The 14,948-nt window shown below is 37.9% G+C and overlaps 1 protein-coding gene across 1 annotated transcript in view; it reads right to left on the bottom strand.

Annotated features, from left to right (window-relative positions):
• GMNC (geminin coiled-coil domain containing) overlaps positions 1 to 13,956 on the bottom strand; it is a 183,615-nt gene extending 169,659 nt beyond the window's left edge. The window contains exons 1-2 of the mRNA XM_040621735.1: positions 13,719 to 13,956; positions 12,755 to 12,884 (exon numbers count right to left, since the gene is read on the bottom strand). Of these exons, the coding sequence (XP_040477669.1) occupies positions 12,755 to 12,884; positions 13,719 to 13,956 (368 nt within the window). The remainder of the gene's footprint in view (positions 1 to 12,754; positions 12,885 to 13,718) is intronic.
• Positions 13,957 to 14,948: the final 992 nt, after the last annotated feature.

Below are 14,948 nucleotides of genomic sequence, written 5' to 3'. Positions count from 1 at the left end.
TTTATTAACTTTTATATTATGAACACTTTCTCATTTCATTAAATATCCATTGTTAGCATAATTTTTAATTCTTAAGGCAATACCCATCTATGTAACCAGTCCTGATTGGTTTTATTGAAGTACTGCTTCTCAGTATTTCACATGTTCTTTCTACTGTATATTAAAAAACAGGTAATGGGGCACCTGGGTGGTTCAGTTGGTTAAGCATCTGACTCTTGATTTTGGCTCAGGGTCCTGAGATCAAGGCCCACATCAGGCTCTGGGTTCAGCAGGGAGTCTGCTTGAGATTCTCTCTTTCCTGCTCCCTTTGCCCCTCCCCCCTAAAAAAAACAGACACACACAAATTATATGAAAACTTCCTTTATAGTTTAGCATACTATTTATTATGGTATACTTTAAGTTAATTTCCCTATATCCTTTTTAACAGAGTATTAACTTTAAATAGTTTTAATAAAGGGTGACTGTGGCTCGGTCAGTTAAGAGTCAGACTCAGTTTTGGCTCAGGTCATGATCTCAGGGTCCTGGGATCAAGCCCCATGTTGGGCTTTGCACTCAGAGGAAAGTCTGCTTCCTCTCTCTCTCTCTTCCTCTGCCCCTCCCTCCATTCATGCACTCTGTCTCTCTGAAAATATATAAGTAAATCTTTAAAATAAAATAGTTTTAATAAGTGTTAACAAAAGGGCTTTTAAAATGCAAAAAAAAAGTATGACAAATATTTCAATATAGTAATAAGTAGATCATGACTACAGGAAAAAAAATGAATAACAAAACACTAACACTTCATGTTATAAATGTTACATACAGCACCAATATTTGAAGATTACTGAATATTGGTCTAGGGATATCCCTTTTTTAAGCATAAGATGTAAAATTTGAGGAAAGCACTTGCTCTCTGTCTTCCTGTCTCTGTCCCTCTTTCTAAGGAGAAATTTGTGTGGCTGAATAACTCATTTAAAATTGTGGTATGTCAAAGATCTTATGGGTCTTATGTATGTGTTATCAACGTATGCAAAATTATGGGGTGTGGAGGGAAGAGGTATCTTCAGATTTTTATTAGATGTGATTGTTAAGAGAAGTAAAAATGGAACAAAATTTTACACTTATATAAAGTAAGGAAGATACCATTGACGATGATTTGAAACTGAGATAAGTTTTTTTTTGAGGAGAGGAAATGAAATTTTGGTTCAGTTATACTTAGTGTGAAATAACTAAAGGGCTCTGAATAGTTCAAGAAGTTTAGGTGTGAATATTAGATTGGGGTTCAGCTGAGAAGAGCATTTGGAGAATTTTCTTTATCATTTAAGAAAAAACTTTAATAAAAAATTTCCCCAGAAAAATAAATACCAGTTTATTACATTTCTGTCTTCATATTTTTAAAAGGTAAAATGTTTACGATTCCTGACAGGCTTCTTGAATGTCCATCATCAAACCTTCTAAGGGCAATTGCTTATTGACGGTGTGTTTGATCACCCAACTTTTTTTTTTTTTTTAAAGATTTTATTTATTTGACAGAGACAGAGACAGCCAGCAAGAGAGGGAACACAAACAGGGGAAGTGGGAGAGGAAGAAGCAGGCTCATAGCGGAGGAGCCTGATGTGGGGCTCGATCCCATAACGCCGGGATCACGCCCTGAGCCGAAGGCAGACGCTCAACCGTTGTGCCACCCAGGTGCCCCTGATCACCCAACTTTTAAGCAAGATTTTAAAAAATTTTGACAACTCTGTGTGAGTGTATATTACCCATGTACAAATAAAAGAACAGATACTAATGATATCCTACTTTTTCAAACGTATTTCCATTTCCACCATAATCCAGGGAGATAGTGAAGCAGCTACCTTGATGGACTTCCTGAAATAAGGGCTGTTATCATCAAGAATGGAACCTGTGTATAAAAAATTTCCCAATTAAATTCATTCAGTGTAGACACCTAATACCCTTTTATTCTTAATATTGGTATGAACTGCTACTCAGGGAAATTGACATTAGATTTCCTAGTTTGAGTTCTATTTTGCTCATGAATTCCATAAAGCATTTTGCCTTCCTTTATTGTCAACCATACGTGAATACTGTATCTTCATGAAAATTTAATAAAAGTCAACTTTAAAAATGTACCACAAAAGAGAAACAGCTATAAATGCCAAGGTTTGCACTGACTAATGTAATGGTAGTCTGTAATCACAGACTCCAATCTGCCCCCAAACAAATTACACTGTGACAAAAACTGTCCGCAAAAGAAACGTTAAAATGAGTAGAATATTGGAATCCGCTTCAGTGGCATGATCCAACAGAATAATCACTAAAGATTAAAAGGGGATCTGACAAGGCAAGATACGACTCTGGATCCAGAGTGCAGAGGTTTGTTGCAAATGCTGAGCTGGAATCCTGGTCTGGAAAGGGGGGATGTCCAGAAGGAAGCCACACTGGGACTGGAAAGCAGGCTTTGGCCCATAAGGGTTAGTGATGTTGAAACCCGTTCGTGAGGTTGAAACCTCAGAAACCTCTGAGGTTCAAATTGGGTAAGTCAGTATTTCAGAGTGGCAGGGTGGGGTGACCAGCAGGGTTCTGCTGAGTAGCGAACTCCACATACTGGAGCAAGGCACTCGGGGCTGCGTTCCCAGCCCTGGCTCTCACTCTCCCGAGAAGTCAGTGTTAGCCACTTAACGTTCTCTGCCCCAGTTTTCTTCTAAGTATAATCAGATGAATACATTTACCACATACTGAATTTAGTAGGATGTTACCAGTTAATGTTTTAAAATAGAAGAGAATAAAATAGAACAGAACAGAAATTATAGAGCTGTAAAAGATTTTACAGATCCACTAATCCAATCCTTTCAACACCCTGGCTTAGAGAGAAGAGACATATCCCAAAGCACACATCTAATCAGTGCTTTGAAAACTTTTCTCTTTCAACGTGGAATTAAAAACTAGAATATGTCCTTTGAATGTTGTATCGTATCTGGAGCTGGACAGATAAATATTGCTTTGTAAGGAGTGAAAATTTGTGTTGTAGATATTTAGTGACAAAAATATTAATGATACCTACCTTAATGAAAAAATACTATAAAACAATATGTGCAGTCCTGGCTTGTTTCTGTAAAACTTATCTAGATATGCATATGCCTCCAGGAGAGAGACCTGAGATAACGTGTCAGGTAATAACAGTGTTTAGTTCCATGGTGAGAGTGTATGTTATTTTCATTTTCTTCTTTTGGCTTGTCAGTGATTTGTAACATTGTTAACATGTATTTTGTTTGTAGTAATAAAAACAAAAACAAACAAAAAACTACATTCTGTGACCTAAACTGCAAAATATTCTGAAATCTGAAAAATTAGATTTTGAACCTTGCATAGATTTCTTTTGATCACCTACATTCAGATGGATCTCAGATCTGTACTGCCAGCTCAGACCCCATTTTTCAGCTCCAGATCCATTTATCCAAATTTCCTACCTGGAGTTTAACCCCACTGCTCTCCAGCTATGGAGTCTCCTCTGAGACGTTAGCTCTCAACCCGTCATACTACTATGTCACTTTTTGGAGGCACAAATGGGTACTTGACATCAAGGACCCTCAGATCCTTAGTCCATAACAAGGAAAATGAATAGCTATTTCCCAAACTGCAAACCTTCTCTGGTCAGCACCTAAACTATTCCGCCTGTCAGACAAATAATACCAAAATCTCGGATTCTGACTACAGTCTCCTCCTATAAATTCCACCTTATTGGCTTATTTACCCTTAGAACAGCTGAACTTCAGCCTCCATGCAATTATTGATTAATTCAAATCCTCTGCTTGCTTCCACCTGTCAGCTCTGTACCCTCCTTCTATCTGGTCAATGTCCACGTGGGGTCATTGCTGCCACCACTCTCTTCCCTAACTTCCCTGTCCGTTCCTCTCTCATTCCACCTTGCCAACGAACCACATCCCCTGAATCAATGTGAGTTTTGAATTCTCAACTTTTCTGTGCCTGTACCCAAGGTACAGTGCACTATTGGAGAAAAAAAAAAATCACAGCTGGACTGATTTATTATCAAAGTATGCAAATCAGTTCACAATCATCAGTCTTAACACTGCAAGAGAATTCCTCCACCCTCTGCAGTCTGATTCTCCTCTTACATTCTACCAAAACTGCCTCACCATGATTTTCAATGTCTTCTATTTTAACAAATCTAGGAGAAACTTCTCATTCCTTAGCTTATTAAGATCACTCAGTCATCTCCAAAATGGTCAGTTACTTTCTCCTCCTGAAAACATTTTGTTCCTTTAGCTTCTAAAACTTACAAACTTCTAGTTTTCTTTTTCCTGGCCGCTTACTGTAGTCTTATTTGAAGGCTCATCTGCTTTTATCGAACTATCACATTTCTTTATGGATCTTAGGCTTCCTGTCCTCTATTCTCCACCGTCTATCTAGGACTATATATCACTATATATCACCAATTCCACTCTTCTGGTTTTAATGGATAAAACCATTGGCAATTCCACTCTTCTGGTTTTAATGGATAAAACCACTGACAATGGATACCAAATCTATACCACTAACCCAAACCTTTTTTTTTTTTTTTAAGATCCAGGCCATTGATCCATCTGTCTGTTTCACAATTATATTTAGAGGCTTCATAGGCACCATGAACTCAACACACATTCAAAACTAACTCATTATCTTCCTCCTCCACCAATAGCATTAGCTCTTCATTCAGTGCTGCTCAGTCTGCCTAGTCAGTGACCCCACTTTCTACCACTTGTTCAGGGCCACACCTGCTTGTCATCTTTGACTCCTCCCATTCTTTTTCCTCCCAAACCAGCTTCTCCAGTTAGTGTTATCTCCAAGACAGTTCTCAGTCCACAGATCGCTCAGTTTGAGTGCCTGCACCTCAAATGAGGCCACTGTTATTGTTTACCGTAATGGACTCTGATATGGCATCCTTCATCTACTCTTACTTTCCTCCAAAACATGCTCCACATTGCTGTCAGCATGGTCTTTAAGAAACTAATATTTGGTCATTCTCTCTCCTACCAAAAATCTTCACATAGCTTTCCGTTGCCTGTGGGATGAAGACCAAATCCTTATTAACATCTGCAAGGCCTTGCCTGGTCTGCTTCCTACTTACTTTTCCAGTCTCAGTCAATGACAGTGACCTCGAGGAAACTAGAACAGTGAAGTAGGACAAGAATCATCCCCACTTTACAGCCAAGGAGATGATTCTCTGAGAATTTAAATTACTTTTTTGTTGTCAAATACTTAGTAGAACCAAGATTCTGGCCTAACCCACCTGGTTCCTATCCTCCTTTTCAGAATATAACTTTATCTCCACAGCTCCAAATTCATTTAAAATAATACTAAGTCACAACAGAGGATAGTATTGAAATTAACATTTCACATTAAAGAATTCTTCCAGAAATAAGACTGAAATTCACTAAAATAAAAAATGGAATTTTTTTGGTACTAATATTAATGACCAAGATGTATTGAGCACTCACTCAACATGAACATACTCATTATGTATTCCCTATAAGAACTAAACAAAGTCTATATTATCTTTATCCCCATTTGACAACTGTCCAACCAGAGGCATGGTAGGAAAAGTGTCCAAAGTTACGTATGAAGTAGAGAAGCCAAATTTTGAACCCGGGCTATCTACCTCCAGAGTTTTATCTTTCTTAAAACTCCTTTAATGTATTGTTGAAGATGGGAGAAAATGGGCAGTAGGATTCATATAGTAGAATAAGATCCAAGCTCTTCACTCACTCTTCTAGATTAATCTTCACCATATTGCCTCCTGCCACCACTCTACAGACTTTGGTCACACGATGTCACAAATCCCTGAGCTCCTCCTGCATTTTCCAGTCCATGTGCACATGATCACGTTCTGCATACATGTTACTGCATTTTTCTTCTTTAGAAACTTAATTGTCTCTAGGTATAGGTAGTACATTCTAAAGTAGCACTAGATAAATGTGTCTTGAATTGGCTTGGTTTTCCAAAGATAAAAAAGGCAAATTTCCTTAAACTCACATAGTAGTGTCATAAAGAGCTGAAATTCCCCATCAACATTTCAACTTTTGCCAAGCAAGTGGATCAAAAGAGTGATCTATATTGCTATCAGTTGAAAGAAAACTAACAAAAATATTATTAAACACTTGAATGTTAGAGACCAGTGTATAATATACAGAATATTAACATAAGAATGAAGCTGATAATCATAGTTAATGCATTTGCATGCAAACTGATTTCTAATATGTGCACATAAAGATGGACCTCATGTCTTATATCCACACTTATGCTACCTGTAGAATGTATATAACATGATTTTCTTATATTTTCCTACATTTCAAGATGCTTAAGACAATTAGTCTTCCTGTCTCACATGCTATGAATACATACTATTTAATTTTTTGGTATTTTTTCCATTTGAGATTTTTAGAAGGAAAGAAGTTTGTATTTGAATATTTAATATACAACCCTGTATTTGGTATCTAGTTTAACCAAATAACTCTGATTTCTGGGCTCTTTCTTCCATAAGAGACTCCTTTATTATAGTAGCCAGACACTTAGTCACGGCCTTAGGAACTCCATGGAGGCTGAGAACATGTCTTATGAATAAGCAGGGTGTGGTTGGTAGAGCCCCAGGCAAGGAAAAAAGAGACTTGCCTTGTATGTTCAGTCAGTACTCAACATCTTAGGGCAAATATTTGTTCAATTATAAATTGGGGGATTTGTACTGTGCTCTTCAGCGCTTGTCTCCACCATTGTTTGACAGGGAATCTAGGAAACTCAACAGTACTAAAATTCCAGTCTGAAGAGCCAGAATGGTAATAACATTTTGATACTGGTCATTTCTTATGTGTAATTATAGCTTGTGTTTCGGTGCATCAGCAGGTTATCCAGGAATCTAAAAGCACATGCACATGGCAGGAGCCATAGTGTTAATAAGGACATGCATTCAAGCTATGAAGTATGCAGAGAAAAGCTGTTCTTTTCAGAAATGTGAAGAAGCAGAAAGGGTGCTCTGAATTCTCTAATGGAAGCTCCTAGGTGGAAAATGGTTCTGGTCAAATCCCTTTGAAAGGAAAAGAATTCTTACTTTCCCTCAGAGGTACCCTATGACGGCCTAGTTCTAAAGATTACTTCAGCCCAGAGTCCAGTATTTGTGGCCCAAGAAAGCCAAGAAAAGGTCCTTTACTCAGAGCTGCAAGAAGAAGGAAAATAAGAAACCCAAAGTTAAGCATGACCGTCCAGCTGGCACAAGTGCCCGGGCCACAACTGGCTTTGGCAAGTCCTCATCCTCGAGGTCTCCAATGGCTCTGAGGCACTCACCACAAGAAAATCATGGGTTTTAAAATACAAGAATTTAAGAACACATTGATGTAATTTTGGTGCAGGAGCCTTTAGAGAAATGTGTGTTTGTCTTTGAAGGTTTGCTAACCTTGGGAATGCTTCAGACCTGTAATGGGACCATTTGCCTGGGAGTTGATTCTACCATCCCTGAAAAAATCTGCAATATTAACCATCCCCAAAGTGCAGCCTCGAGCCTTTGCCCTTCTCCTGCCCCAAATCCAGGAGGAATAGTCTGTACAGAAACTTCTTTTTTAATCAGAAGTATCTTTATGCATATAAACAGATCACCTAGACTCTTGGAGTAACCTGAAAATGAAACTAGTTCTTGAACTTACTTGGAAGAATTTCTCTCAAGTGATTATAATCTATTTGACACCTTTATGAGGGGATTTTAAAAATGTCAACCTTGTAAAATTGCCATTTATTCTGTGAGCAAAATGGGTTTGTTTGGGAATAGCAGAGAAACTGCAATTTGGGACAAGCTATGGGAAACCATAGGCAAGTCTGGAAATCAGAGGAGGGGAGAATTACTTTATAGAGAAAAGCATGGAGTTGGGAGCAGCTGCTTTGAACAAAAGTCCATTGGAGGAGTGAGAAAGTTCAGGATGGTGCCAGTTTCTCACTGGCTGGGTTGCGGTATTGTTGGCTAAGCTGTTGCTGGGGTGGGGGGAAGAAATTCTTCCTTTCTCCTACTGGAATACTAGAGTCGGCTTCTTCCCATTGGGAATGCAAAGTATGTCTCTTCCTGTTGGTGTCTGCAACTGAGAAAGAGTTGTAGGGCATGAGAATTCCCTCTTCTGGCCTCCCAACTCCATTTTAAATGAGATTTCCTCTATTCAGTTTCATAAGTTCTTTCACAGATAATGAGTCAAATATTTTTCTCTTTAATCCCATGAATCCATTCTTGTTCTTCCCCTAAGGGCCACAAAGAATAAACTATCCTCTTTGCTACACACTCTCCTCCAGCCTGTTTCCCAGAATAAATGTTCCAGTTCTTTCACCCAACATCATGGTGTCAAGTACTTCACCATCCTAATTATTCTTTCCTGCATGCGCCCAGTTCAATTTTCATCTTTTTAAAATGCTTGCGGTAATTTTTAAAAACATTTTGTCTAAGTTGCCTTGAAATATTTACATAAAATAAAGCAGAATCTTGATGCCTTATAACGTAGATTTATTCATAGAACTCTGGTTCATTTCTAGGTTTTAGAACAAATTTCTAGATAAAAAAAGTTAATATGAATCACATGATCTCAATCATGACAGTCCTTTCTCCAGTAGCTATCATCTGAAATTGCACCAATTGGGTTTTTTTTTTTTTTAAAGATTTTATTTATTTATGTGACAGAGAGACAGCCAGCGAGAGAGGGAACACAAGGAGGGGGAGTGGGAGAGGAAGAAGCAGGCTCATAGCGGAGGAGCCTGATGTGGGGCTCGATCCCACAACGCCGGGATCACGCCCTGAGCCGAAGGCAGCCGCTTAACGACTGCGCTACCCAGGCGCCCACCAATTGGGTTTTAGAAATCTAAAACCTATTTATAATCTTTCCTTGTGTTAGGAACATGTTTAAGAGATAAATTACAATAAACATTGTAGAAATATGTGGTTTGGTACTTTAAGTCCAGATTCGTAAGATTTGATTAGATGGCAATTTAGACATCAACAGCTCTCTAACCCTCTGTTTGGAAATGAGGAATGAGGGACTTGGAAGAGTACAGGGCTTGCCAAAGCACTAGCGTACAACCTCAAATCATTGCGAGAAGTAGGATCTTTTCTTCCATTCTGAAATTCCTTCTCAGGAACCCTTGGTGTCCAGACTGCCATACATTGCAATTAGATTCAAACGCTGACTTAGTTTGTTAAATGACCCAACTTACACCCTGTGCAGAGATAGAACATAATCATAAAACACATTATTATGTTATTAAAAAACACAACAATACCATATAAGCAAAATAATATAAGAAATAGCACATAAGACATTAGTTTATGGTCAAAATCTTACAAGAAATAGTATATATAGAAATAACACTATAGAAAATGGCAGTTCATTTCCATGTCAAGAGAATCTGTCTTTGAAAGCGTGACCTTTCAGTGACTAATTCTAGGTACTGAATTATGTTTCTGGATGCTGGTTGCTGAGTTCAAAACTAGCTTACGAGGTACTAATGTTTCATACTACACACTAGGTACTCTTGTTTCTATTAACTGTGTTGCATAATTAACTCAAAGCTTAGTGGCTTAAAATAACAATTTGTTTTCTCTGTGGGTAAGATATTTGAGGATCCTCACTGAGGATAGCTTACTTCTACCTGGTGACAGGTAGGTCCTTTTTCAGTTGCTTTCAGCTAGAACATTGGCTCAACTAGAACACTAATTGTGTCATTTCTAATTTGTTGAAAAATAGTTTCTTCTTTTTAAATGCATTTCTTTGATTATTAATGAATTTTATTTTCATGAGTTTCCAAGGCATATGAAACAATATTTTCCAGACGTGAACATTTAATCACCTCTTACATATACACATATCACATTTATATGTCTACCTACATACATATTCATACGTAAAACCAGAATTTTAACAATAGTTACTTTGGGTCCTTGTTGGTAAGTTATGGGTGATTATTACTTGTATTCTTTTCTATACATTCTAGAAATTCTCTATGATTAAGATGATTATATAAAATTATACAGTAGCGGTGTCTGGGTTGCTCAGTTGGTTAAGCAGCCAACTCTCGATTTCGGCTCAGGTCATGATCTCGGGGTCCTAGGATCAAGTTCCTCATAGGGCTCTGGGCTCAGCGGGGAGTCTGCTTCAGGATGGTCTCCCTCCCTCTGCCTCCACCCCTACCCTACTCTTTCTCTCCCTCTCTTTCAAATATATAAATCTTTGAAGAAAAAAATTATACAATAGAATATTGCTGTCCTTAGAATTCATTCTTCAGGATCATATTACAATGATTTATTCTCAAACAATTTGAAAACCTCATTAGAAAAAAATTCTCAAATAAATAAGACCCAAATGGGACCTGTCCGTACTCATTATTAGTTGGATTTGATAGGCATGGTACAGTGTGACTGTTGTCTGATAGAAAATAGAAGTATAGACTTCTTTGACAAACACTGAATGCTGCCTCCCCACTTCAAACAATAAGTACCCAGAATAGCGTATAGAGCCTGGCACTTATCTTCAAATGAACATGGTTTGGACCAAGTTCTTTTATTCTGACACTATTTCAGCTGTAACATTCCTGGGTTGTAGTTGTGGTGAACTGGTTCTTTTCCTTTTCCTTCTCTTAGGTACTTTATCGACTTTCCTTCTCAGCTAGGCTCTGGTATCTGCTTCCTATAATCACTTCCGCTTCATTCTTGAGCTGCCAGCTTGCCTTGGCAACTTAGACTGTTTCTATTCCTTCCCAGGGAAACACTTTGAATCCCAGCAAGGATCTCATATTTGAAGCTTTTATCTTCAAACCCCATATACTCCATGGGATATAATCTTTACTAATTACCTAAGTATTAGATCCTTCGAAAATTGTAGTATAAATATCACATCAGATATTTGTATCTATTTCTTATCACCCCTTACTAGATTGTGAGCTTTTGATGATAGTAAGAGTGTTTTAACAATCTCTCTGTGATTCATCATGCCCAGCAATACTTTGCACATAGAAGTTGCTCAGCATATATTTGGCTGAAAGAATAAATGATGTGGCTATGTATCAAAAATTGGATGGTCCAGCCTAGAAAAAAATGTGCTTCTTACAAATTATAAGTTATTCTTAGTAAGCTTGGGTGACTAAAAGAAGGTAATTAATAAGTTTCAGAGGCAGCAGCGGTAGAGGGTGCATCCTGATTTATAGAGGAAAATAATTTCATTTTTTGTGAGTCTGAAGTTACTTACCCTGAAGTTCCATGAAAAGTCACTTTCCCTTTCCAGAACTCAGTTTCCATATCTATAAAAAGAAAGTGATCAACAGGCCAGCCTTCATGACCTCTTGTAGTTGGGGCATATTTTAATTCCATTCTTAGATTTCTTTCAGTCTTGACCTAAAAGGAACCTGAACATCTGGATCATCCCTAGAGCCAAATGAGTTTTAGAGCCAGAGGCTGGATTAGATTTAAAGAGGTCTCAATTGCTCTTTCCTGGATCTGCACACTTAAGCCCATGTAAGAATGAAATTGCACTCTACAGCTGTTGAGCTCAAATTAACTTCTTTTGAAATGATCTCCTTACATTCACTCTGCTGATTTTTCTTTTTTAATGTCTATTAGATTTAATATTTTAGTGGTATTCTGCTACTGTAAAAAAAAAACTGTTCTAAAGTGTGCAAAATAAATGTGTATAAATTAAATCCATTTTCTGATGGAATGACATCGCAATTTCCAAGATTAAATCATTTTATTACTGATTAATATTCAAGGGAAATATTTTTGAAGCTAAAGTTTCTTTGATAGCCAGCCTCTCTGTGAAGTAGTTACATCTGTTAAAACAAAGAGGCAAATATATTAAACTCTTCCCTTAGAGTGATTCTTAAGGGAAAATCTCTAGTTATTGGGAGGCAACTTCCAAGTAATCAACTCTATAAATTTGAATGTTAATATTTCCGACATCTTTAAAGTAGAAGATAGAACATCTGCTATAATAGCTCCAACTGAATATTTTCTATGGTCCTGAAATAAAAACATTTGGTTGCAGGGGCACCTGGGTGGCTCAGCCTTTAAAGTCTGACTTTTAATCTCAGCTCAGGTCTTGATCTTGGGGTCATGAGTTCAAGCCCTGTGTTGGGCTTAATGCTGGGCATGGAGCCTACTTTAAAAAAAAACCAAACCAAAACGAAACAAAAAGGATTTACATTAGATTATCAGAATCATTTTCATAGAATCATCATATTTCATTATGACTAGTAGCAGTAGCCTAGGAAGAAAACAGAATACATGGTTAGGCCACATCTGAACAACGTATCTTACTTTACGGATTTTTTTTTTTAAGTATTTAGTATCCAGAGTCTTCATATTTTGTCTTTGACATCTTTCAGTCACACTGATGCTATCACTAGGAAGGATCTAATGTGAATTTACTAGTGACTTTACCTCTGACGGGACTGTCTTGAACAATGGAAATATTTAACCTTATGTTGGAAATACCTATTTGGGTATACGTTGTGCATCAAACATGTTTGATTCCTATTGTTTGTTTTTATTGGTGTTTTGTAATTCTAATTTCTGGATTTGGTCAAGAGTGGCCCCAGTTTTAGCCATATTCTGTAGATCAGTACCACTTCATGCGTGGATCCAAGACTAGATAAAGAGCTTGCATCAGGATGCAAGCTAACATTGATTTCTTCAGCAAGTCATCCCAAGGAAAGAAGAAAACTGTTAGCTAAAATAACATGTTTAATGATTTCATTTACTTACATTCTGGTAAAGTTCTTTATTTCATCTTGGACCAGTAATAAGCAGTTCATGGTATCAGTTGGTGTACCACTCTTGGAGTACCACTGCTTTAGAAGTTCTCCAGTCTGGTCCACCTCTGGCCGTGTTCCTCCTACAAGGTGAGGAATCTGAGTAAGCTAACAGACATGCCTAATCAGAACCACACCCCAACTTCTAGACCATAGTTTGGGGACTTGAGATCTTGGCATTCTTTACTCAAGCTGCCTGAATGAACTTGGGTCTCCTTGCAGTCCTTCCTCTCAAAATGAACCACAGCACTAGGTGCCCTTTTGTGGATATGTAAAGAGAGCTTGAATAGGTAGATTGGGGTGTCCACATTTGTACATGGCCCCTCACAGTACAGGTCAATGGAGTTAGGAATAGAAGGGCAGGGTGTGCTATTCTTGAGCCAGGGCTGGTTCTTCATGCATTGCCAATTTCCTAGCAATTAGATAATTCTAAGCTCCTACCTTGCCTTCTAGGTCGGTGTAAGAGAACATTTCCCTATACGGTATCTGACAATCATTTGTATACTTGCCCCAGACCCTGTAAATGTTAGGGAAAGCCTCCTTCCATCTACATGTATCACTGAAAAAACTCAAAGATTTTTTAAATGTGTAGCTCTTAAAAATGTTCAATCCCTGCTCTTCTAATAGTGTCTGCTTACAATTTTTTGAAGTTTTTAAAATGTGAAAAAATTGTATAGTACTAGCGTTTTTTTTCTTTTTTTTATTATCCTAATTTTTTAATTCTTTTTAATTTTTTTGTTACAAACCCTTGTGTCAAGGGCTGACTTTCAACAGATCGCAGGGAGGGAGCTGCTCTGCTACGTACAAAACTCCGACCCAGAAGCAGTTCCTCTAGACCCAGAAGCAGTTCCTCTAGGAATGGTTTAGCACCGGGAAGGTGCGAACGTGCGAACGTGCGAACGTGCGAACGTGCGAACGTGCGAACGTGCGTTGCGTGAAGGGCGAGGGGGCGGCCCCCTTTCTGGCCACGCCCCATTTCCCAGGCCGAGGGGCTCTCCGTTCCAAACCCGGCGGCTGCACTGCAGGCTGCGGCGGGGCATGCCAGGCTACGCAGGCAGGGACAGTGGGGACTGGATAACCGAGGCCAACCGAGGCTCTGCAGGGCTGCGTGCCGAATCGTTCCGCTGCCTGGGCGGGATTCTGACTTAGAGGCATTCAGTCATAATCTCACAGATGGTAGCTTCAGTACTAGGTTTTTTTTAATGTCTTCATTTTCTTAGAAGAAACCATGTTTTTCTTATACTGTTATGTTTACCAGAAGTTTCTTTTCCTCTGTCATTCTCTAGTGAATGGTATGAATCCTTCAAATAATTTTGCACCAGCACTGACCTCCTCATGCCTCACGACTTTTACTGTTCCAACTTAGTAATAAGATCTCTTATCCCAAATTGGAAAAATCCCTCAGAATACTGAGAGTTCCTTTCAGCTTCTTTCTGTTTTAGAGGACACTGTTGGAAGTTCTATTCCTTAATAACTTTTTCAACTTCATTTTTTTCTCCCATCTCTATCTAGAGTATGCATATATTCATGTATTTTATATGCCTGTATATTTAGATATTTATACATATGTAATTTATATTTATTTCTTCCCCTTTAGTTATAAGTTGCTTTCAGGAAAGTGACTATATCTAATTATTCTATTTTTCACAGAACCTAATAAAATATCTGTCATGTAGACACTGAATAATTTGTTATTTAAACAAATCAAACAAAATAAGGTTGTTTTATATTATTAGCATATAGCTTACAGAGAAAAGTAGCTACCTGGATGTGTAAGATTTTGAACAATGTTTCAGTAATAAAAGTAGAACATAGAATGGCATATGAGAATTAACAGCTTCCTGTAAAGTTGAATGTCAAATCAAGGATTCAATCAAAAAGCCAACAGACAAGTAATGCCCTAACTTTGGAAAGGCCTTAGAATGGGGAAATCATTTTTTGTTTGCTTTGTCATTGTATTTCAAGAATGGTTGTCTTCATTTTTAATGTATTATTTCAAGGAAACAGAGAGTTTCCTGCCAGTGCTGCTATTTTTTTTCTTATACTTACATTTGGCTTCCCATTGAAACCATGCTTTTATTCAGTTTCCATAAAACCCCTAATAACTGTTTAAACTTTTTTCTGTTCTTGGCTCTTCTCTAAATCAT

Source organism: Ursus maritimus, unplaced genomic scaffold, assembly GCF_017311325.1.
Source record: "Ursus maritimus isolate PB19 unplaced genomic scaffold, ASM1731132v1 scaffold_4, whole genome shotgun sequence".
In the NCBI taxonomy this organism is placed as follows: domain Eukaryota; kingdom Metazoa; phylum Chordata; class Mammalia; order Carnivora; family Ursidae; genus Ursus; species Ursus maritimus.
This window is presented reverse-complemented; position numbering and strand designations above follow the sequence as displayed.